The 25272-nt window shown below is 42.2% G+C and overlaps 1 protein-coding gene across 4 annotated transcripts in view; it reads right to left on the bottom strand.

Moving 5' to 3' along the window:
* LOC126035499 (polycomb group RING finger protein 3-like) overlaps nt 1-25272 on the bottom strand; it is a 135945-nt gene that overhangs the window by 18405 nt on the left and 92268 nt on the right. For 2 of the 4 annotated variants that reach the window (XM_049794153.1, XM_049794152.1), the window contains 6 exons: nt 15312-15408; nt 12651-12706; nt 11523-11633; nt 10656-10744; nt 8165-8302; nt 2071-2151 (listed from right to left, as the gene is read on the bottom strand). In XM_049794153.1, coding sequence (XP_049650110.1) covers nt 2071-2151; nt 8165-8302; nt 10656-10744; nt 11523-11633; nt 12651-12706; nt 15312-15408 — 572 coding nt within the window. Of the gene's footprint in view, nt 1-2070; nt 2152-4695; nt 4840-8164; nt 8303-10655; nt 10745-11522; nt 11634-12650; nt 12707-15311; nt 15409-25272 lie in introns of those variants that run through there. The other 2 variants (XM_049794155.1, XM_049794154.1) reach the window with 2 other exon arrangements.

Raw genomic sequence — 25272 nt, 5'->3', positions numbered from 1 at the left:
TACAAAAAAGATGTGGACAGGCTGGAGAGGGTCCAGAGAAAGGCCACAAAGATGATCAAAGGACTGGGAAGCCTGCCATATGAGGAAAGGCTGAGAGAACTGGGTTTGTTCAGTCTTGAGAAAAGAAGGCTTAGGGGAGACCTTATCACCATGTTCCAGTATTTAAAGGGTGGCTACAAAGAAGATGGAGACTTCCTTTTTACAAGGAGTCACATGGAACAGATATGGGGTAATAGGTACAAGTTAATCCTGGGGAGATTCCGATTGGACACAAGAGGAAAATTTTTCACAATGAGAACAATCAGCCATTGGAATAATCTCCCCAGGGAAGTGGTGGATTCCCCAACATTGGACACTTTTAAGATTCGGCTGGACAGGGTGCAGGGCCATCTTGACTAGATTGTGCTTTTGCCAAGAAAAGTTGGACCAGATGATCCTTGAGGTCCCTTCCAACCTGGTATTCTATGATTCTATGATTTATAAAAACTGTTAATGAATATTGGTTGTGTTCTGCATCTCCCCCAACTCAATCCTTTATCAGGGTAAATGGAATTTACAACAAAATCATTTCCTTTTGTTCATTCTAAACCTCATACCTATGAGTTTCACTTGATACCCTTCATCTCTTTCACTGAATAAGACAGTTTACAGTTGCTGCCTTTTCCATGCCACTCATGGCTCTACAAATCTTCATGATACAGGTAAATAGCGGATTTATACAGAGGCACAGCAGTGCTCTTGTTTAGCCCTCTATTCTTTTCCTAATAATTTCTAGCATTTCATTTGGGTTTTTCTTGGACCATTACTGAGCTGATATCTTTATGTCTAACCCCAAAACCTGATTTCTGTTTGATGGCAGACAACTCAGAGCCCACCATTTTTATATATAAAGTTCAGATACATGTTTTCCCCAGCATGCATCTCTACATTTACCCATATTGAACTTTAGGTGCCATTTTATCACCCAGTCATCCAGTACTGTAAAGGCCTCCTGCAACCTTTCATCACCAACATTTATCTTTACTGTCTTGAATAACTTTATTGGTGCCAGTGTCACCTCACTATTTAACCTCTTTTCCAGGTCATTCATGAATGTGTCATAACTGACCACAATCATCTCCTACCTTCTATTTCCCAATCTGAAATTAATTATTTCTTCATAGACAGATAAAAATTGCCTAGCTATTCTCATTCATCCCTTCTATTTATGCATTCAAAGGTATTACATCTTTCTACCACAGTATTATCCTGGGAGCTTGTGCTGTGTTGCATGTCCATTATGAACACTAACCCCTCTTCAAAGTTGTCACTCCCAAACCGCACATACCCTGATTCTCTGGATGCGACTTGTATCCTAGATGTTCAACTTGACATTTCATGATACTTACAGCCATTTTATTTGGGTGGCCATAAATAACCAGTGATAATTTATGCTCAATATGAATCCCCCATCATTTACTGTTCAGCTCTAAGTTTTGTTGTGCAGGGTTTTGGTTTTGTTTTGTTTAAAGAAACTAACATCAGTAACCCAGAGACCCACTCAGCTGCTTTCCCCAGCCTTTTTATGCCTACTAAATATTTCTATAAGTCTCTTAAACTGAAGTGGGGAGCAAAGTCAATTCATTCACCTCCTTTAATGAGTATATTCAGCCTCTCTCTTCCAAACTACAGAATACAAATGTATTGAATATTTGTCTCTTCTGCATTGTAATCAGTTTCACAATCTACACAGAGTAATATTAGTTGTATCTGACTGACATGGCTGAGAAAAATGTCCCTCTCAATGGCTTCAGCCTCCTTTACCTTATACATTTTTAATTACTACCAAATTGATATCTGCCATCAACTTCCCCTTTTCCTTATTAGCATATTTTACATTATTCTTTTGAATTAAGAAAAATATCTATTTTTAAAGATATTTTATTAGACATTTAAAAATATATATTTTAACCATTTTGAAGTTATTGCAGTATAGACCTGCATGATGTATGCTTTATGAACTTTGTTCTTTAGTCAGCTAATGATTTACATGGAACATGAAAATTTTGAGGAAAAGCAGTTGTGTCATACCTTAAATCTCCATCTAGTAACAACTACAAACTTGAGTGTGTGGTCCTTGCCAAGAATCTCTTCATTGCATAATATATCCAGCTGATGTAAAAAGAAGAAATAATTAATTCACTGAGACACAGAATGTGGCTTTGAAACAATACACTTCAGATAAGGCCCAATAAAAAGATCAAAGAAACAGAACTCAATTCTCATATAAAGACAGCTTTGTCCTTTGACATGCTATGAAAATTCTTTACACAGTACCCAGCAAGTAAATTTCTACTTTGAAAATACATTTTTAAAAGGCTAACCCCCCGCTTATACATCAGCATTTAGGGCTTTTTTTTTGCAGACACTTTATATTTCTTTTTACTTTTCTATGTCAACTTTGAAAGATCTTGATATTGGCAACAGCAAGGGTATGGACTCATAAGCCAATGTGAGATCATGTGATCAGCCATCAGCTGAATTGCAATAGATGATCATGCACATGATCTTAGCCTATTTGACTGCAAGGTGACATGTACTGAAAGGGTAAGTCACCATGAAAGTGACATATGCTAATGGTACTTTACCACAACCTGAGAAAGCTAAGAATGTGTATGCAGTCCACTAACATGGCTTAGCTGACAGACAATAACTCAAATCAGGATTTGTCTATAGCATTCAACCAAGTGTTCACATCCTTAGGGCCTTTCTCCTCAAAACATATTTTTCACTGGACATACCAATACACTGTTTCCACAAAAATGCCATGTGCCCTTAAAGGGGGAGGGAGGACTTGTGAAACAAGTACTGTTGAATGAACATTCTTACGTTTCAATAAGAGCCAAGTAGGTTGTAAAACCAAAGATTGCTGCAGTGGAATAGTGAGTTTAAACACAAAAGCAAAAGGTGTAATTAGTAAGAAAGCAATCCAGGTTTCTGAAAGGTGTTAGGAATTTTTACACAGATGCTAGATGGGCCAAACATAGGTGACATACAGCTGGATCTACTACTCATCAAAAAGGAAGAACTTTCTGGGGACATGATAATCAATGGCAGCCTTGGTTGTAGCAACCATTGTCCTGGTTTCAGCTGGGATAGAGTTAATTGTCTTCCTGGTAGCTGGTACAGTGCTATGTTTTGAGTTCAGTATGCGAAGAATGTTGATAACACCAATGTTTTCAGCTGTTGCTAAGTAATGTTTAGACTAAAGTCAAGGATTTTTCAGCTTCTCATGCCCAGCCAGCAAGAAGGCTGAAGGGGAACAAGAAGTTGGGAGGGGACGCAGCCAGGGCAGCTGACCCAAAGTGGCCAATGGGGTATTCCATACCATGTGACATCTCATCTAGTATAGGAACTGGGGGGGTGGGGGCAGGGAGATCACCACTCAGGGACTAGCTGGGTGTCGATCGGTGGGTGGTGAGCAATTGCATTGTGCATCATTTGTACATTCCAATCCTTTCATTATTACTGTTGTCTTTTTATTAGTGTTACCATTATCATTATTAGTTTCTTCTTTTCTGTTCTATTAAACTGTTCTTATCTCAACCCACGAGTTTTACTTCTTTTCCCGATTTTCTCCCCCATCCCACTGGGTGGGGGGGAGTGAATGAGCGGCTGCGTGGTGCTTAGTCACTGGCTGGGGTTAAACCACAACGACCATGAAATAGTGAATTTCAAGATCCTGAAGGGAGTGAGGAAATCAAGTAGCAGAGTACAGATCCTGGGCTTCAGTAGAGCAGAAATTTGCTTTTTCAGGAAGGTGGCAAGTAAGATCCTATGAGAGGCAGCTCTGAAGGGAAAAGGAGCTCAAGACATGACAAGTCTTTAAGGACAACGTCCTCCAAGCACAAGAACAGTCCATCCCAATACTCAGAAAAATGAGTAGATGTATCAGGAGACCAGCTTGGCTAAACAGGGATCTCATGAGAAAAAGGACATATACAGGAGGTGGAAGTGAGGACAGGCTACAAAGGAGGAATATAGAAACATTGCCCGGGTATACAGGGATAGTTTGGGGAAAGCCAAAGCTCAGCTGGAGATGAAACTGGCAAGGGACATCAAGGGCAACAAGAAGAACTTCTACTGCTACATTATCAATAAAAGAATAAACAAGGAAAATGTGAGCCCACTGCTGCATGGGGTGGACAATTTAGTGACAGTGTCTGCAGATAAGGTTGAGGTACTCGGTGCTTTCTTTGCCTTGGTTTTCACCAACAAGGTCTTCCAGGCCTTTTTGTTCCTAGAGACAGGGTTCAAGGAAGAAACAAACTGCCAGTAGCAGAGGATCGAGTCAGGGATCTATTGAGAAATCTCAACCCATACTAGTCCATGGAACCAGATGGGATGCATCCAAGGATGCCACAAGAGTTTGCTGATGTCATTGCAAGGCCACACTAGCATCACTGAAAGGTCACAGAGATCAGGGAACCTGATGGTTCCCAATGACTGGAGAAATGTTGTACCCATCTTCAAAAAGGGCAAGAAGGACTATCTAAGGAACTAGAGGCCAGTCAGCCTCACTTTGGTGAGCCCTGGGAAAGTTGTGAAGTGAGTCCTCTTGGAAGCCATTTCTGGGCACATAAAGGCAAAGGTAAATCCATGCTGGCTGTTCCCAATCACCAAGGGAAAAAAAAATCACACTTGACCAACCTGATTGACGCCTTTAATGAAATGACTAGATCCATGATGAAGAGAGACAGTGGATGTTGTCAACCTTGACTTAAGCAAGGCTTTCAGCACCATCTTGCACAGCATCCTTGTATCCAAATTGGGACATTATGATCTGGATGGGTGGATTACCTGATGGGTGAAAACCCAGGTGGATTGTTAGGCTCAGAGGTTAGTGGTTAATGGGTTGTACTCTACACAGAGGCCAGTGACATGCAGAGTATTGCAGGGGTCTATCCTGGGACCTGTGCTGTTGAATGTCTTTATCACTGACCTGGAAGAAGAGACAGAATCCACCTGATCAAGCTTGTGGATGACACCAAACTGGGGGAGTGCAGCTGACACACTTGAGGACAGGGCTGCCATTCAGAGGGACCTAGACAGACTAGAAGGATAGGCTGACAAGACTCTCATGAAATTCAATAATAATGGCAAAGTCATGAGACGTTACAAGCTGGGTAGCAGCTCTGCTGAAAAGGACCTGGGGGTCCTGGTTGAAAGCAAGTTGAACATGAGTCAGCAGTGTGCTCTGGCAGTGATGAAGCCTAACAGGATACTGGGGTGTATCAACAGAAGCACAGCCAGTAAACTGAAGGAAGTCATTGGAACAATGTCCAAGTGGAAACCAGTAATTAGTGATGTCTCTTGAGGGTCTGTACTGGGACCAATACTATTTAATATCTTCATCAACGACACAGAGAGTGGGATTGAGTGAACCCTGTTGTGGTTTAATCCCAGCCAGCAACTAAGCACCACACAGCTGCTAACTCACTTCCCTCCCACCCAGTGGGATGGGGGAGAGAATCAGGAAAAAAAAAGGTAAAACTTGTGGGTTGAGATAAGAATAGTTTAATAGAACAGAAAGGAAGAAACTAATAATGATAATAATAACAATAATAAAATGACAATAATAATAAAAGGATTGGAATAAACAAAACAAGTGATACACAATGCAATTGCTCACCACTCGCCGACCAATGCCCAGTTAGTTCCCGAGCAGCGATCCCCCCAGGCCAGCTCCCCCCAGTTTATATACTAGGCATGACGTCACATGGTATGGAATACCCCGTTGGCCAGTTTGGGTCAGGTGCCCTGGCTGTGTCCCCTCCCAACTTCTTGTTCCCCTCCAGCCTTCTTGCTGGCTGGGCATGAGAAGTTGAAAAATCCTTGACTTAGTCTAAACACTGCTTAGCAACAACTGAAAACATCAGTGTGTTATCAACATTCTTCTCATACTAAATCCAAAACATAACACTATAGCAGCTACTAGGAAGACAATTAACTCTATCCCAGTCAAAACCAGGACAACCCTCAGCAGGTTTGCAGACAACACCAAACTGAGCGGTGCAGTTAATTCCCTAGAGGGAAGGGATGCCATCCAGAGGAACCTTGACAGGCTCGAGGAGTAGGAACGTGCAAACCTCATGAAGTTCAACAAGGCCAAGTGCGGGGTCCTGCACCTGTGTCAGGGCAATCCCCAATATCAGTACAGACTGGGGGATGAAGGGATTGAGAGCAGCCCTGCAGAGCAGGACTTGGGGATATACTGGTGGATGAAAAATTGGATATGAGCTGGCAATGTGCGCTTGCAACCCAGAAAGTCAATCGTATCCTGGGCTACATCAAAAGAAGCATGGCTATCAGGTTGAGAGAGGTCATTCTCACCCTCTACTCTGCTCTTGTGAGACCCCACCTGGAGTATTGCACCCAGCTCTGGGGTCTCCAGCACAAGAAAGACATGGACCTGTTAGAGCAGGTCCAGAGGAGGGCAACGAAAATTATCAGAGCACTGAACACCTCTCCTCTGAAGAAAGGCTGAGAGAGTTGGGGTTGTTCAGCCTGGAGAAGAGAAGGCTCCAGGGAGACCTTTTTGCGGCCTTTCAATATATAAAGGGGGTTTATAAGAAAGATGGAGAAAGACTTTTTACCAGGGCCTGTAGTGACAGGACAAGAGGCAACAGTTTTAAACTGAAAGAGAGTAGATTTAAATTTAATATAAGGAAGAAATTCTTTATGATGAGGATGGTGAGACGCTGGAACAGGTTGCCCAGAGAAGTTGTGGATGCCCCCTCCCTGGATGTGTTCAAGGTCAGGTTGGATGGGGCTTTGAGCAACCTGATCTAGTGAAAGATGTCCCTGCTCATGGCAGGGGATTGGACTAGATAATCTTTAAGGGTCCCTTCCAGCCTTCCATTTTATGATTCTATGATTCTAAGTGATTATTCCCCTTTACTCAGCACTCACTAGACCACATCTGGAATGCTGCATCCAGTTTTGGCCCCTGCAGTAGAAGAAAAAACTTGATCAACTTGAGCAAGTTCAGTGGAGGGCCACCAAGATGGTCAGGGTGCTTTAACACAGGCCTATAATGAGAGGTTGAGGGAACTGGGACTATTTATCTTGGAGAAGAGAAAGCTTAAAGGGGATGTAGTTACAGCCTTCCAATCCCTTAAGAGAAGCCTATAGAGAAGATGGAGCTAGGCTATTTACTGAGGTGCATGGTGGGAGAATGAGAGACAGTGGTCATCAATGGAAACAGAGGAAGTTCTGAACGGATATAAGGAGAAAAAAAATCTCCTTAAGGACAATTAAGCACCAGAACAAGTTGCCCAAAGAGGTCATGGCATCACCATCCTTGGAAGTTTTCAAGACTGAGAGATGGCAGTTTGAGCATCAGACTGGATGGAGGGGGACTGTGACTAATACCAACAAAGAGGGAACAGAGGCTGTGTTTTCATATGCCTGCCATTATGTGTTCTAGTTTTAGAATCTGAAATGACAGAACTTGCAGAGGATAGAGAAGCCTCTTTCTTCCCTTACCCTCCACCATGATTTCTTCCCACGAACAGTCCAATTATGTACTCCCTGCAGGGAAGGTGGCACCAGCTGATACTACACAAGGCTGAGTTTCACTCAGAGAAGCAGAAGAAAGTATATGTGCTGCTTTCCATTAAATCAGTCTTTCAGTAGCGTCCAAGTGTTATAATCCATTCTCTGCACTGAGTGAAATATCTCTGCTAGGACAGCGTATTCCTTCATTTAAGGCCAGCAAACAAAGCATCTTGCAGGAGTCAGTTTTAACACAGGTGGAAAACACATAACCAAGCCTTTTGGTATGCTTTAAAACTGGTCATGGAACAACACACTGAGCTGCACTGCCAACTCTGTATAAAGCCAAGAACCAGTAAGAGCTACATGTCCATTGTATTGGAGGGGAAGAAAAAAAGGGAAGAAGACCAGCAACCTTAAATTAAAAGGGCAGGAGGTAAATTTGGAGAAAAACCTATTTATCTGCATTCAGCTCCTCAACTTAAATAGCCATTTTCTGTTCCTTTATATTAGGAAATAGTGTGTGCTTCAGTTTTTTAAAAAACCTGGTTGGAAGGAAAGACACTGTTTTGAAAATAATCCATAAGACTTTCATTTGCAAAATCATTTTTAAACATTAAAATATTACCTCATTAAAAGAAGAAAGGTTAAGTTTTTTAGCAATGAACTTCTTTAGATGCAAGACTGTTGCTTGTGCTGAGCAGCGGATCCACTTTCGTTTCAGTCCACGTAATTTGCTGCTATTGCATTCCAAGCAGATGCTTACCTTCAGGAAAAAGCAAATACAGTCAGGGCTAGTTGACAATTTTCTGCAGTTCCCATTATGCATTTCACATGCAGCATTTATTAGTCCAACAAAAAGGTGAAAATGTAGAATACCAGTATTCTTTAAAACAAAATGCATGCAGTGTCATTAAAAAAAAAGGTTGTCTAGTATTTTGTCAGCTTACTGTTAAGCATCATTCAACTCAAAAGGGACCTGGACAAAAGTTCAAGGCAGAATTTTAGGGCTGCCTTGTTCCAGAGCTTTATTCTAACTGCAGAGGTTACAACTAGTTCAGAAGAAGCCTAGGTCGAGGCTGAAGCGAGATATCTAATATGAAAACCTGTCAGGAACTTGAGCTCATTCCTCTCCCCCCTTGGGGTTTGGTTGCCTGAGCTCAGGGCCATTTTTGATAAACAGCTGCATGATCATGAAACTTTTGTGAAGAAAGAGCTGTTTGAGAAAAAGCCTGAAGAATTTTCAGTGTGAGCTCACTCTGCTCCACTTAGCAGCATCATTTAAGCTGAAGCTCCCTCCCTTGGTTGGTGCCCTTGCATGAGCTACATTGCAGCCATGCCCATGCCTGGCTTAGACCCTGACCCACAGATTAGACTTCCTGGCTTGACCTTGGACCTGTCTCATCACTATGGACTTGGCTTGGTGATCAGTGGACTGTGTATGACCTTGGTTACTGTCATCTCTGGACCTGACTTCAACTTGCTGATTTCACTTTCTGGCTTAACCTTGGACCTGCCTCATCACTGAAGATTTACCTGGTGATCACTGGACTGTGGCTGAATCTGGTCACTGTCACCAGAGCTTCTATGCTCTCCTTATTCAGGTATTGTGGGACTGCACCCTTTGGTGAAGTCAGTGCCCTCTCTGCCTTGCTGTCACTCTTAGCTCTTGGCTTGCCTGCCCCTATGGAGCAGCAGCCTGCCCTTGCTGCTCCCCGACAAAACTATTATCACTTTTTAATGACTGTTTCTAATCTAACCTCTGAACCCAGTAACATAGTTTAATATTTAAGGCATGTTTTAAAATAATATTTTGAACTTTAAAATTTACTGATGCAGATGATATAACAAATTGTCCTGGTTTCAGCTGGGATAGAGTTAATTGTCTTTCTAGTAGCTGCTATAGTGTTATGCTTTGGATTTAGTATGAGAAGAATGTTGGTAATACACTGATGTTTTCAGTTGTTGCTAAGTAATGTTTAGACTAAGTCAAGGATTTTTCAACTTCTCATGCCCAGCCAGCAAGAAGGCTGGAGGGGAACAAGAAGTTGGGAGGGGACACAGCCAGGGCACCTGACCCAAACTGGCCAACGGGGTATTCCATACCATGTGACGTCATGCCTAGTATATAAACTGGGGGGAGCTGGCCTGGGGGGATCGCTGCTCGGGAACTAACTGGGCATTGGTCGGCGAGTGGTGAGCAATTGCATTGTGTATCACTTGTTTTGTTTATTCCAATCCTTTTATTATTATTGTCATTTTATTATTGTTATTATTATCATTATTAGTTTCTTCCTTTCTGTTCTATTAAACTGTTCTTATCTCAGCCCACGAATTTTACTTTTTTTTCCTGATTCTCTCCCCCATCCCACTGGGTGGGGGGGAGTGAGCAATTGGCTGTGTGGTGCTTAGTTGCTGGCTGGGGTTAAACCACGACACAAATTTTTGAAGTTCAAAAGATTATATGGGAAGAAATGGCCTTTTGATTTCTGTGCTTCAATTCCCTCTTCTTTTCTCAATCATCTATTTTCTTTATTTAGTCTAAGCTCTTTAGGATAAGTTTTATCCTGTACACTTAAATGATCTGGTACAAAGCACAATCCATCTGAAAACTACCATTGCACTATCATCAAATGGAAAATTAATCCAAATTTAATTTACTTTAGACACAGTTAGCCGGGAAACATGAAGTTTCATAGTCAAACAGGTTTTATGTTTAAAACTTGACACAAATACTAAGTAAAAAAAGACTTTTCATTCTAATTATAGAAACATATTCAGTCCTGATGCACCGGAGTGGCATGGAAGTAGACTCTCAGATAAAGGGCCCAAATGACTTGAAATCTAGTTGAGATGAAAGCCAACACAGAGTTTAGCCAATATTCAGGAAACTCAGAAATAGTTATAACTATCAAACCTTAATGAAATTCTCAAAACCAAATTTCTCCACAGCTACCTAAATAAAAAAGATGAAGCTCAAGTTCACACAAAAGCATGGGAGAACACACTACCTTGTCTCTGTCAGAGGGAAAAGTTTATCAAAGAAAAATAATCATTTAAAGATAAAGTGGAAATACAAAATAAAACTAAGAAATGCCCTATATCAGAAGTAAGCCCACCTGTTCATCACTTCGATGATAGTCATTATCTTCTTCCTGTTTTTCTTCAGAAGTTTCTTTGTTTGAATTTTCATCTGCTTTAGTTTCACCTTTCAGAAGAAAGCAGAGCATTACAATAATTAAGTTAGACATATCAGATGACAGGTAATCCAGAAACCAAGTCAAGACTATAAGAGCAACTGTGGTTTTTTTGTTTGGGTTTATTTTTTTAAGTAATTAGGCTTGTCAGAGCATGATCAGCTTTTCTTCTAATCAGGAAAAAAGTTGGAATGCAGCTTTATTCTTGGTAGCAGAGATGTGGACACTAACCCAAAGCCTCCCAGAAAATCAGTTCAAGACACCTTGCTATAAATTTGTCAGGGCTCATTCACTCACTATTCTGTAAAACTGATGTGCTCTCCTGACAGTCACAAATTTGAGAATTCTTTTGCCCTTGAATAAATACACACACTCACATACATTTTAAGTATAACCACCACAGCATTTCTATCACAAAATTATACTTAACATCAGCAGTTTCTGAAGTTAATGCAATTCAGGACTGGGATAAAAAGTAACCTTCTCTTATCATAGAGTTCCCACATAAATACTACTGAAGATCATCACCAGGAACGGATAACAGCCAGCTAAAAGAACACATTCTATAAACAGGTGTGATACAAAACAATACTGCACTTAGATGGTGAGTTCAAAGTGGTAAGTTCTTGTATATAGTCCAATATATAAGCACAAGCAAGCCTTGCACAATTATACAATTATTAGTGCTAATAAATATTAGCTAGACACCTACCTCTGACAGATCCTTTCAGCAGCTTAATGGCAGTCTGCCCCCCCACCCCAAGACAGAATAAATGTAAGACCATTTACCATTGCGATGTGAATCTAGATGTTGCTTTGCAGAGCATGTCTCCCCTTTGATGTCCCCTGGTACTTCCATACCCAGTTTGTGATAGAACTCCCTCTGCTTTTTCATTTCCGCTGTTTAAAATTGTAAATATTAGTTATGTAATAATGTTCTAGCACAATATTTATCAAGATATTCCAAAACCCTCCTCTGTTCTGTAACAGAAGCTTGTCAGGCAGGAATTGGTATTAGCACTTTTTTGCTACTTCTCTACTCTTGCTGCCATAATCGAGTTACCCCAGATCTTATTCTTGAGAGGCAAAATACTACCAAGTCATTTGCAGAGCTATTATTACACCATTCTGTTATTACATATAAAAGAAATTTTAAATATTATACCATACTTTGTGTCTTTTCCCCTTCAATATTTCTGTCAAAATATTGGGTTTGAATTTTTATCAGTATTTCTGATTTTCAATATCCTAGAAACAATTTTAAAATAATCTCTTTACCTAAACTTGCTTATAAATGTCTGATAATGTCTTCACTTGACAGCTTAATTGGATTGAAATATTCTACTTAAATAAAAGTAGCAACACACCACTGCAAAATAATACTGAACAATTACTATAAAGCATTCCTTTAGTTCAACAGATTCATTATCAAAGTAGATTATAAGAACATAAATGCAAAGGTACCTGCTAGCAAATGATTTAAGTACATCTTAGGAGAAGAAAAATTCACTGAAACTAAAAGTTATGCTACATTAGTATTCTACCTCTGAGAACTCTGCAAAGCTGTCAAAAAAGACATGAATATGTACACAGTTTATTAAAGAAGAATGTATGCAAATTATAGAATGCCAACATGAAAAAGTTGTAGTGCTATTTAGGTTTACATAATGTTACTTTTCCCTGAAATAACACCAGCATTTTCATTTCTGAAGTTTTTTCAGTAACACTGCTAGTACAAGTCTAAAATTAAAAAAAGCATTGAAGTATAGAGGAAAAGTAGTGCTAGAACTGGAACAAGTGAAGATGGTATTTTTCATCCCCTCATGAACATTTACCTCACTTCCTCCCTTTGTTAATGTAAAGGAAGCATGTGTAAATCTAATATTCAGTAAAAATAGGTCATACCAGAAAACTTACCTTCTTGGAGGCCTGGCACAAGTTTATAAACAATATCTTGCATTGTTCTATCATGACTAGCAGGGAAAAAAAAAGAAAAACTGAAGGTTTAAATTAGACATCTTGATTCAAAACATTTCTCTTAAAGAGATTCAGTATTAAATTGACTCTACAAACCTCTAAAGTCTTGTAAGAAATAAAAATATTTATCTTGGATAACTGAAATATCAAACATGAGATAACAGTAACAAGAAAGGAATGCAGATAAGGTTCAGGCTAAGACAAGAACTGACAAAAGTTTAACAGAAATGATAGGAAGGATGGTCTTTATGATGCAAAGGATGGCATCCTGTGAGAGATGCCATATACCTGCATGTGTATCAGTAACATAACTCTCAAAATTCCTTGCCAATTTTGACAAAAGCATTTTTTCATTTTCTGTTTCTAGACACTAGAAGCTTTTCTGTTTCTAGAAACTAGACTGTTTCTTATCCCTTTTAATTAATCTCTCGTGTTGCTAGGTTGTTTAGTTAACCATACTGGGCTTTTTAAAAAACATGAGGAAAAAAGCCTATAGGGGGAAAAAAGAAGAGAACAAAGGAAAGAAAATTTGCATTTGCTCTTATAATCCAGCATTTCACCCAAGAGCAACATCATGTAGCTCAGAATCCCATCTAGCTAAAAAGAGTGGAACAAAAAAAGACAGACTGATCCAGCACATATGGAAGGAAATGGTGGGGAAGCAGGACTGGTTAAGATTCTAAACACTCATGTTTTCAACCAGTTTAACTACAAGCTACCATTTCCTGGATTACTCTAAAAAAAGTCATTGCCTGAAAGGACCAGAACATTATTACCCTGACTTCCAAACTATAAATAAAATCTAATACAAGCTAAAACGTCAGCCTCAGCTGCTACCAGGGCATTAACCCCAGAAGAGTTTACAATACCAAACTCCAGCTTTGACTCTCAGGTTAGGATTTTTAGATGTTATTTACAGATTGCAGGAACATCTCCAAAAACATTTCAATCCAAATGAATGATTTTAGCCACCAGCATGAGAGCAGAGGTGAGAATTTAACAGCATTCTTAGTGATGAAACATAAGATGTGTTTGTTTTACTTATTCCCTAGATGGATAGGGATGAATTAGATCACAGATTCTTGTAACTAAGGCATAATACAAAGTTCCTCCCTATTAATTCTCTGTTGAATAAACCACAGACTTCCAAAAGCAGGTTGGACAAAGGCTATCTGTTTCGATCTTTAAGGGGCAGTATTTTGTAACTAGCTCAGGAAAATACTTCTCTAGGAGGGCATCTTCATTTTTTAAAGCAGTAGAGCAAAGAACCTAGACTGAAGAAGGGGATCAATTTTTAAAAAGACATAATACTGTGCATTCAGTGTCCACAAACAACTGTCAAATCTACTTCTAACTGCTCAATTTCAGGCTATGTTCCCAGACCTCTCTTAGCATTGAAAACAGGCTTCTGAACCAATACACAGATGTATTCCTGTAGCTTTACAGAGGACAACCATGTTGTCTTAAGTGCCATTTGTTTCTTCTTGCCTACTGGCATGGATTTGTCATTACTGTTTTGTCATATTTCAAAATACACTCTAGCACAGTCTCTACATCATTCTCGGAAGGTATAGGAAAAACTCCTGAAGGGGACTCAGTTTTGAGCAATTCAGAAAGTTTTTATAGGACATGCACAACTCTCAGTGAAAGTGGAGAAAGAATCAAATTCATTTTCTATAGCTACTTCTTCAAAAGCTGCACTAGAACTGAGACGTGCACATTTGAAGCAGTGCCACAAACGAAAACAAACTTTGCATGAAGGTAGACAAGAGTCTAGACAACATGCAGCAGCTATTGTGAACACACTGTCTCAATACATTTCTATCAATGAAAGTTGCTGTGGTACAAATCTCTAGTGCAGATCTGGCCAAGTCAGGTGGTATAAACATTTGACTAATACCTTTCAAATTTTTAAAATGAGAGGAAACTGTTGAAGAAAAAGAAAGGTAATGTACAAATAAACAGAAAATACACTGAAAAATAAGGAAATTATGATACAACACCCAGTTCATCTTAGGTCACACAGTAAGGGAGGCCTATATGGGAATGGCACAAATCTTTCACTGTTCCATTCAAGACGCTGAAGCCACTACTCTTAACTTTTCTGCTACCAACTTTCTCATCTGCACCTATGAACTAAACAGTTCTTTGAAAGGCTAAGTCAACAATAATGCTGTGTATTTGCAAAGTCTTTGAACACACCCTCTCAGTCACTGAAAACCACTGTCCAACTGCCAGTCATTGTTCTGAAGATTTAATACAAGTGTAATTCATGTGTGCAACCTCTATGATCCAGGCATACAAAACAGGAACTGACTAAATCTCATTAAACTTCACTCAGTAATTAAACAATAAAGTCTATTGTGTTTGTCCAATTCAAGAGAAAAGTATTTGCTTCAAAAGAATTGCAAATTCACAGCAGAATTCAATACCCTACCTCTTTGATATAAATCTTCTATCTTTTAATCAATCTTCTTTATATATATTTAAAATACTGATAAGCAAATAAAAAAATGTAGAGAGAAACTGTGCTGTATTTGAGAGGTTTGTATAGCCCAGACAGTAACTAGTTGTGCTTTTCCTTTCATACTGCACACTTACCCAATATACTGTAATGGATGGCTCTGGTGTATAACAATCCGACATGTTGGACAGGTATTGTTTTCCTCCAAATATTTCACCAAGCAGCTTCTACAAACTAATAACAAGAACATTAATAATTAAAAAGAAATAAAACAAAATGCAGTTTGAAGAAACTTGTGAGGTTGCCAGGGTATCTGAGCGGGTTTCTGACACCCTTTGGCTGTGCCTGTGGAGGGACCAGCCGGCAGGGGACAGGTCTTGCGAGAGGGGCGGGCAAGAGTTGGGCAGTGCTGGCAATCCCCATGGCCAGTTCAAACCCCGGGAAGCCGCATATATCCGGCCCCTTGGGAGTGCTAGCAACCAAGAGTGTGGCATCGGTTGGGAGTGGTAACAGATAGGAGGAGCTGGAAGCAACTGTGCAGCTAGAAAGCTATGATCTAATCACTGTCACTGAAATGTGGTGGGACGAATCGCACAACTGGAGTGCTGCAATCGATGGCTATAAACTGTTCAGAAGGGACAGGCAAGGAAAGGGGGGGGGCGGGTGTCCCTCTATGAAAAAAAAAGGATTGACTGCTAAGAGCTGTCTTTGAAAAGTAGCAAAGAACAGGTTGAGAGCTTATGGGTTAAAATTAGGGGCCAAGCCAACAAAGGAAACATCGTGGCTGGTGTTTACTACAGGCTGCCCAAATAAGGGGAGGCTGTTGACGAAGCGTTCTTACTTCAACTACAGGAATCCTCATGCTCACTGGCCCTGATCCTGCTGGGGGACTTCAATCACCCTGACATCTGCTGGAAAACCAACACAGCAAGGTGTAAGCAGCCCAGTAGACTCTTGGTGTGTGTCAAGGATAATTTCTTAACCCAGGTGATAGACAGCCTGACCAGAGGAGAAGGGTTACTGGACCTCTTGCTCACCAACACAGATGAACTAATTAGAGAGGTCAAGACTGGTGGTAGCCTGGACTGCAGTGATCATGCCCTGGTGGGATTCACAATCTTGAGGGATAGGTGAAGAGTACAGTCAGGACCCTGAATTTTAGGAGAGCAAACTTTCAGTTGTTTAAGGAACTAGTGGATGGGACACCCTGGGTAGATGCCCTCAGGGACAAAGGAACTGAACAGAGCTGGCAGCTCCTTAAGGACACTTTTCTTAGAGCACAAAAACTATCAGTTCCCATGTGTAGGAAAACGGGTGAGGAAAGCAGGAGACTGGCATGACTCAGTAAGAAACTTCTAGTCAAACTAAAGTGTAAGAAGGAAATGCATAGGCAGTTGAACCAGGGACACGTATCCTGGGAAGAACATAGGGACGCTGCCCGGATGCGTAGGGATGGGAACAGGAAAGCTAAGGCACAGCTGGAGCTGAATTTGGTGAGGGATGCAAAGAATAATAAGAAGGGCTTCTACAGGTACATTGGCCATAAAAGGAAGATTAAAGAAAATGTAACCACCTGCAATAAATAAGACATGGGAACTAGTGACAACCAACATGGAGAAGGCTGAGGTACTCAACAATTTTTTTGCCTCAGTTTTCAATGGTAATCTCTCTTCCCACATCTCTCAAGCCCCTGAACCTCAAGGCAGGGACTGGGGAAATGAAGTCCCTCCCTTAGTAGGAGAAGAGCAGGATCAAGACCACCTGAGGAACCTGAGCACACACAAGTCCATGGCACCTGACAAGATGCACCCCAGTGTCCTGAGGGAACTGGCTGATGTAGTTGCTAAGCCACTCTCCATCATATTTCAAAAGACATGGTAGCCAGGCGATGTCCCCAGTGACTGGAAAAAGGGAAACATCACACCCATTTTTAAAAAGGGTAAAAACCAATGACCCTGGGAACTACTGACTAGTCAGCCTCACCTCTGTGCCTCATAAGATCATGAAACAGATCCTCCTGGAAGATGTGTCAAACATGTGCAAGGCAGGGAGGTGATTAGAGTCAGCCATCATGGCTTCACCAAGGGCAAATCACGCCTGACTAATCTGGTGACCTTCTATGATGGAGGGACTGCATCAGTGGACAAGGGAAGAGCTACAGATATCATCTACATGGACTTCTGTAAGGCCTTTGATACAGTCCCCCACAACATTCTGGCCTCGACACTGGAGAGGTATGGTTTTGATGGATGGACTGTTGGGTGGATAAGGAACTGGCTGGATGGCCACATCTAAATAGATTCAGTCAATAGCTCAATGTCCAATTGGAAACCATTAACGAGCGGTGTCCCTCGAGGGTCCGTACTGGGACCAATACTATTTAATATCTTCATCAACAACATAATGCGACTGAGCATACCTCAGAAAGTTTGCAGACAATGCTGTGGTGGTGCTGTGAGAGACTGAAAGGGTTAATGTCTCAAGCATTGTGGTGGGGCAAGTTCTGCTTAAAGACAAACCCCACACAGCAAGGAACCAAGGTGAACAGCCCATCAGCTCAGACATCAGCAACTGGAGGGGGAGGGCATGCTGGAGGGTGGCCAGCTCCCTGTTCTGATAAGCTGTTCTGATACAAAGATCAAACAATAGCCACTTCTGCAGGGAAGGAGAAGTCACTCCACAAAGGACCTCCAAGCCCAAAGGCTCACATACTGCTCATTAACCTGAGGAGTTCAGGTGCCCACCCAAAGGAGGGGCAAGGATGATAAAAGGACACAAAATGAAGCCCTGAGTACGCAAGCCCACCGGGACTGGACCCTTCGGCTAACTGAACCAACGCTGGACTCAGGACCGGTGAAATCTTTCTCTCTTCCTTTTTCTCTCTCTGTCTTCTTCTCTCTTTCCCTTTCCTTTTCCACAATCCCTACACCTCATCTGTTTCAAGACATAAACCATTGACCAAGTCTGAGACTAAGAGTGGATCCAGCCACCCCTGGGCCCTTCTCTGAGGAGGAGTCTGGAAAGCAAGGGGGTCTGCTCTGAGCCTCGTGACTCAATGGGAGGGATCTCCTTATTCCCTGAATCAATTGATAGCATATTTCCATACATGCTGTATGGTATGTCTAAATATTTTGATGGTTTTAATACTTTGTACCAGCCATGGAAACTGGTTTGCTGCTAGGTGACTGTAAAAGTAAGATTTGGTAAATAATTATTAGAAATCTTATACTAACACTATGATTGAAACAATAGACAAAAGTATAGCCAAGCAATTAACTACTAGAGGTAGTAGAAGATTTGATTAAATATTGTAATCATTGGTGGCCTCTGTATAAACTTGATGAAGGGGAAAAGTGGCCTGTGAATGGGACACTAACTTATAACACCATGCTATAACTTATGTTATTTTTGAGACGTGAGCAGAAATGGGATGAAGTTATGTATTGTGATTTGTTCTTTACCTTAAAGAATCATCCCGAGTAGCAAAAGGATTGCGGAATTAATATGCCACCCAGCAATCCTTTTATGCTATCTTTGGAAAAAGAGAAAAATAAAAAAGGTGATAATAAGCTCAAAAGGTGTTTTTCTGCATGTAGTATTGGGCAAAGATGTTTAAAGTTATATGAGCAAGAACAAGATAACGATACTGAAATGATAATTGGATCTCAAAGGGCCCCACCTAGAACTGCTCCCAGAAATAGTGATGAAAGAGAGCCCATGAATAGTCCTGCAGAGCGAAGTTATTCAAGCTCCTCTTGGTCAGGCACTTAGGACTGAGGATGTGGCAACTATTAAAGTACCGTTTTCTACTGTGGATTTAAATGGAAAATAGCAGCTGGGATCTATCTGGAAAACCCTGATCAAACAGCCCATGCTTTTGAAACAATGATTCAGACTCAGGATCCTGATTGGAAAGACATACAAGTAATAATGGATGTACTTTTTGATAGTGCAGAAAGAGAAACGATCCGGAGAGCTGCTAAAACCCAGGTAGAAGCACAAGTAGCTTCTGGAGTATTACAAGGAACAGTGGAACAAAATTTTCCATCTACCGATCCCAGATGGGATCCTAATGATTTGGCTCAGAGAAGACTGCTAGATCAATATCAAAAATGGGTTCTATTTGGAATTAGAACTGCTATGCCTAAGGCAATTAACATGTCTAAATTATATGAAATTAAACAAAATAGAAAAGAGTCTCCCACTGAATTTCTGAGTAGATTAAAAGATGTTGCTAAGAAATATACTAATCTGGATCCTGAGTCGGAAGAAGGAAAAGCTCAATTGGCTCCTTTATTTATAGGACAATCCTCTAATGATATCAGAAGGAAATTACAAAAAATTACAAGGAGCAGATTCTTGAGATCGGGGAAAATTATTAGAAGTTGCTTGGGTGGTATATAGAAATAGAGATGAATTACAGAGTAAAATGAATGCAAGGTTAGTAGCTGCTCTGGAAGCAGGAGCTGTCATGGGATGAGGCAGAGGAGTTATTCCCCGAGGAAGGGGACGTGGTCAAGGAATGGGACGAGGGAGAGGAACTGGATTGGGGTCACCAGTGGGATTAAACCAGCCCCTGGGACCGAATCAGTGTGAGTACTGTAAACAAGGACACTGGAAAGGGGAATGTCCCCTGAGACCTACAAGGCCACAAGTGATCCCAATTTTGACTGCGCAATCTCAGCAAGTTCCCCCTTTCTTGGGAAAGTTGAGTGAAAGTATCTGATGGGGACCGGAGGGGAGTCTCCCAGCAGAACCTCTGGTTACAGCTAACCTGGGAGAACAGAAAATTGAATTTTTAGTTGACACTGGAGCCACCTTTTCAGTTTTAAACACCTTAGAGGGGGAGTTAAGTTCTGAAGAAATTAGTGTTGTTGGTGCGACAGGTGAACGAGAGGCTAGACCCTTCTTTAAACCTTTGGCAATGAAATTAAGAAAGCAATGGGTGTATTGGTTTTGTTTGGCAAGGTTTTGGTAGCGGGGGCGGTTTACAGGGGTGGCTTCTGTAAGAAACTGCTGGAAGCTTCCCCTGTGTTCGAGAGAGAGCGAGCCCATATTAGCCGGCTCTGAGACGGACCCGCCGCCGGCCAAGGCCGAGCCAATCAGTGATAGTGGTAACGCCTCTGTGATAACATTTTTAAGAAGGAAAAAAAGTTGGGACGGAGAGAAACTGCCGCCGGAGTGAGGAGTGAGAACATGTAAGAGAAACAAGCCTGCGGACACCAAGGTCAGTGAAGAAGGAGGGGGAGGAGATGCTCCAGGCGCCGGAGCGAAGATTCCCCTGCAGCCCGTGGTGAAGACCCTGGTGAGGCAGGCTGTCCCCCTGCAGTCCAGGGAGGTCCACGGTGGAGCAGATATCCACCTGTAGCCCGTGGAGGACCCCACACTGGAGCAGGTGGGTTCCCGAAGGAGGCTGTGACCCCGTGGGAACCCCGCGCTGGAGCAGGCTCCTGGCAGGACCTGCGGATCTGTGGAGAGAGGAGCCCACGGAGCAGGTTTTCTGGCAGGACTTGTGACCCCGTGGGGGACCCGCGCTGGAGCAGTGTGCTCCTGAAGGACTGCACACCGTGGAATGGACCCATGCTGGAGCAGTTCGTGAAGAACTGCAGCCCGTGGGAATGGCCCACGTTGGAGGAGTTCGTGGAGGACTGTCTCCCGTGGGTGGGACCCCACGCTGGAGCAGGGGAAGAGTGTGATCAGCCCTCGTCCTGAGGAGGTGAAGCGGCAGAAAATAACGTGTAATGACCATAAACCCCATCCCTGTCCCCTTGTGCCGCTGGGGGGGCTTGGTGGTGAAATCCGGGAGGGTAGTTGTGCCCGGGAAGAACTGAGGGGTGGTGGGAAGGTGTTCTGAGATTTCATTTTACTTCTCATTACCATGCTCTGGTTGATTTGTAATAAATTGAGTTAATTTTGCAAATTGAGTCTGTTTTGCCCGTGACGGTAATAGTGAATGATCTCTCCTGTCCTTATCTCGACCCGCGAGCCTTTTGTTATATTTTCTCTCCCCTATCCAGCTGAGGATGGGCGAGTGATAGAACGGCTTTGGTGGGCACCTGGTGTTCAGCCAGGGTTAACCCATCACAGTCTTTTTGGTGGAGAATGTGGGCAATGTGAGGAATTTGAGATAAGGATAGTAACTGAGAGAGGTAACGGGCAAAACATGGACTGAACGCAGCTAGAGAGTTAAGAGCTGCTTGATGAGTGGGGAATCTTTATTGTTGTAATTGTGGTGAAGGGATGAGGGGTGGATTGTGTGTGTAAATTGTCCACTTTTGTCAGTTTTGTGATGATATGATTTTGATTTTGGTGTGGGGAATTATTTTTGTGATGTGAGTGAAGACTTTGTGTGATGAATGTGGATTTTAATGATAGTTCTTAAAAATGTGATGCACAGAGGCGAGGGGTGGAATGTATTGGTTTTGTTTGGCAAGGTTTTGGTAGCGGGGGTGGTTTAAAGGGGTGGCTTCTGTAAGAAACTGCTGGAAGCTTCCCCTGTGTTCGAGAGAGAGCGAGCCCATATTAGCCGGCTCTGAGACGGACCCGCCGCCGGCCAAGGCCGAGCCAATCAGTGATAGTGGTAACGCCTCTGTGATAACATTTTTAAGAAGGAAAAAAAGTTGGGACGGAGAGAAACTGCCGCCGGAGTGAGGAGTGAGAACATGTAAGAGAAACAAGCCTGCGGACACCAAGGTCAGTGAAGAAGGAGGGGGAGGAGATGCTCCAGGCGCCGGAGCGAAGATTCCCCTGCAGCCCGTGGTGAAGACCCTGGTGAGGCAGGCTGTCCCCCTGCAGTCCAGGGAGGTCCACGGTGGAGCAGATATCCACCTGTAGCCCGTGGAGGACCCCACGCCGGAGCAGGTGGGTTCCTGAAGGAGGCTGTGACCCCGTGGGAACCCCGCGCTGGAGCAGGCTCCTGGCAGGACCTGTGGATCTGTGGAGAGAGGAGCCCACGGAGCAGGTTTTCTGGCAGGACTTGTGACCCCGTGGGGGACCCGCGCTGGAGCAGTGTGCTCCTGAAGGACTGCACACCGTGGAATGGACCCATGCTGGAGCAGTTCGTGAAGAACTGCAGCCCGTGGGAATGGCCCACGTTGGAGGAGTTCGTGGAGGACTGTCTCCCGTGGGTGGGACCCCACGCTGGAGCAGGGGAAGAGTGTGATCAGCCCTCGTCCTGAGGAGGTGAAGCGGCAGAAAATAACGTGTAATGACCATAAACCCCATCCCTGTCCCCTTGTGCCGCTGGGGGGGCTTGGTGGTGAAATCCGGGAGGGTAGTTGTGCCCGGGAAGAACTGAGGGGTGGTGGGAAGGTGTTCTGAGATTTCATTTTACTTCTCATTACCATGCTCTGGTTGATTTGTAATAAATTGAGTTAATTTTGCAAATTGAGTCTGTTTTGCCCGTGACGGTAATAGTGAATGATCTCTCCTGTCCTTATCTCGACCCGCGAGCCTTTTGTTATATTTTCTCTCCCCTATCCAGCTGAGGATGGGCGAGTGATAGAACGGCTTTGGTGGGCACCTGGTGTTCAGCCAGGGTTAACCCATCACAATGGGTCACTCATCAGTTTCTGTATTTGCCAAATTCTGCTAAACCCCTGTTAGGGAGAGACCTACTTGAGAAATTGGAAGCAGAAATTAAATTTAAAAATGGTGAGATTAAAATTCCAATTCCAGAAACTACACATATCAAAGCAGTGGCTTTGTTGTTACAGGATGGTCACCGAAAGCAGAGGATCATACCAGTCGAAGTAAATAATGCTGTAATTCCAATCGTCTGGCCTGGGGAAGTTCCTGGTAAATCCAAAAGAGCAGACCCTGTGAGAATTGATTTAAAGCCAGGATCGACTCCGGTAAGAATTAAACGATACCCCCTAAAACTGGAAAGTCGGAAAGGGTTAATACCGATAATACAAAAATTTCTAAAGTACAAATTGTTAATAGAATGTGAATCCAAATGTAACACCCCAACCTTGCCTGTTAAAAAGGCTAATGGAAAAGATTACAGGCTGGTTCAAGACCTCAGAGCGATAAATCAAATAGTACAAGATATTCACCCGGTAGTGGCAAATCCTTATACTTTGTTAACAACACTAACAGAGAAACAAGAATGGTTCACAGTGTTAGACTGAAAAGATGCCTTTTTCTGTATTCCCTTGGATCCCAATAGTCAAGAGCTTTTTGCTTTTGAATGGAAAAATCCTGAGGCTGGGAGAAAAACACAGTATACATGGACAGACTTGCCTCAAGGCTTTAGGAACAGCCCTACCATTTTTGGAAGTCAATTGGCACGAGAATTAGAGATTTGGAAGAAAGAAAATAATCAAGGAATCTTGATCTATTAATTGCAGCTGAGATGGAAGAACAATGCACAAATTTAACTATTAGCCTTTTGAACTTTTTGGGAAATCAGTGGATATCGAGTGTCAAAAGAGAAAGCCCAAATAACCCAGAGAGAAGTAACCTATTTCGGTCTTGAAATCCTGAAAGGACAGAGACAATTAGGAACTGAGAGAAAGGAGGCAATTTGTCGTCTCCCTGAGCCTAAGACTCTAAAAGAATTGCGAGCCTTTCTGGGAATGGTTGGGTGGTGTCGCCTGTGAATTGCAAATTATGGCTTGCTGGTCCGACCTTTATACAAGCAGCTCAAAACCTCAAACAGTGGATTTATAGATTGGACTGATGCCAAGAAAGCTGCTTTCAAAGAACTAAAACAGGCTCTAATGGAGGCACCAGCCCTAGGCCTGCCAGATCTCACAAAGACATTTGAACTCTTTACTCATGAAAGAAAAGGTATAGCTCTGGGTGTCCTGGCCCAATATCTGGGACCAAGTCGGCGAGCTGTGGCCTACTTCTCGAAGCAATTAGACAATGTGAGTCTGGGGTGGCCTGGTTGTCTGAGACCCATTGCTGCAACTGTGCTATTGATCCAAGAAGCTCGTAAGTTCACCTTAGGACAAAGAATTACAGTGTATGTTCCCTGCATGGTAATCGCTGTGCTAGAAAAGAAAGGGAGGCATTGGTTATCCCCTAGTAGAATGCTGAAATACCAAGTGGTGTTGCTGGAGCAAGATGATGTTTACTTAAAAACTACTACTATCATTAACCCTGCTGTGTTTTTAACAACTAATCAAGTTGAAGGAGAACTGGAACGTGACTGCCTGCAGACAATTGAAGAAGTCTACTCCAGCCGACCGGATCTTCGAGATGCGCCACTGGAAGAAACAGATTGGGAACTATATGCTGACGGAAGCAGTTTCATCCATGAAGGAAAATGTTTATCGGGATATGCGGTAACCACTACTGAGAAGGTAATTGAATCACGAGCTTTACCTTCAAAAGTATCTGCCCAAAAGGCTGAATTGATAGCTCTTACTTGAGCACTGGAACTAAGTCAAGGAAAGCGAGTCAACATTTGGACAGACTCAAAGTATGCTTTTGGAGTAGTACATGCACATGGAGCGATAAGGAAAGAAAGAGGACTGTTATCTGCACAAGGAACCACCATTCGGCATGCAGAACAAATACTGAAATTGTTAGAAGCCATTCAAAAGCCAACAGCAGTCGTGATAATGCACTGTAAAGCACATCAGTCAGGCAGGACTGTCCCTGAAAAAGGTAACCGATTGGCTGATAGAGCTGCTAAAGAGGCTGCAGAAAAAGGCACCCTAGCACTAGTTCCAGAGAAAAGTGTAAATTTACCTAAAGATGCTCCAAATTATAATGAAAAAGATGAAGAATTAATTATTAAATTGCAGGCTAACAAAAATGAAACAGGATGGGCCGTAACACCAACAGGTTAAATAAGAGTCCCACCTGCAATAATGAGAGAAATTGCCCAGGCTGAACATAACAAAGTACATTGGGGAACAGTAAACCTTGTTAAGCATTTACAAAAGTGTATTTTGAATAGAGATCTGACAAAAATTATTCAAATCATTACAAGCAGATGTGAAATCTGTATACACAATAATCCCAAAACCAATAATAAAATCACTTTTGGAATTGTGAAACAAGGAAATTCTCCAGGAAAATATAGGCAAATTGATTTTACAGAATTGCCTCAAAAAGTGGGATGTTGATATATCCTAGTTCTAG

Source organism: Accipiter gentilis, chromosome W (assembly GCF_929443795.1).
Source record: "Accipiter gentilis chromosome W, bAccGen1.1, whole genome shotgun sequence".
Lineage (NCBI taxonomy): Eukaryota > Metazoa > Chordata > Aves > Accipitriformes > Accipitridae > Astur > Astur gentilis.
This window is presented reverse-complemented; position numbering and strand designations above follow the sequence as displayed.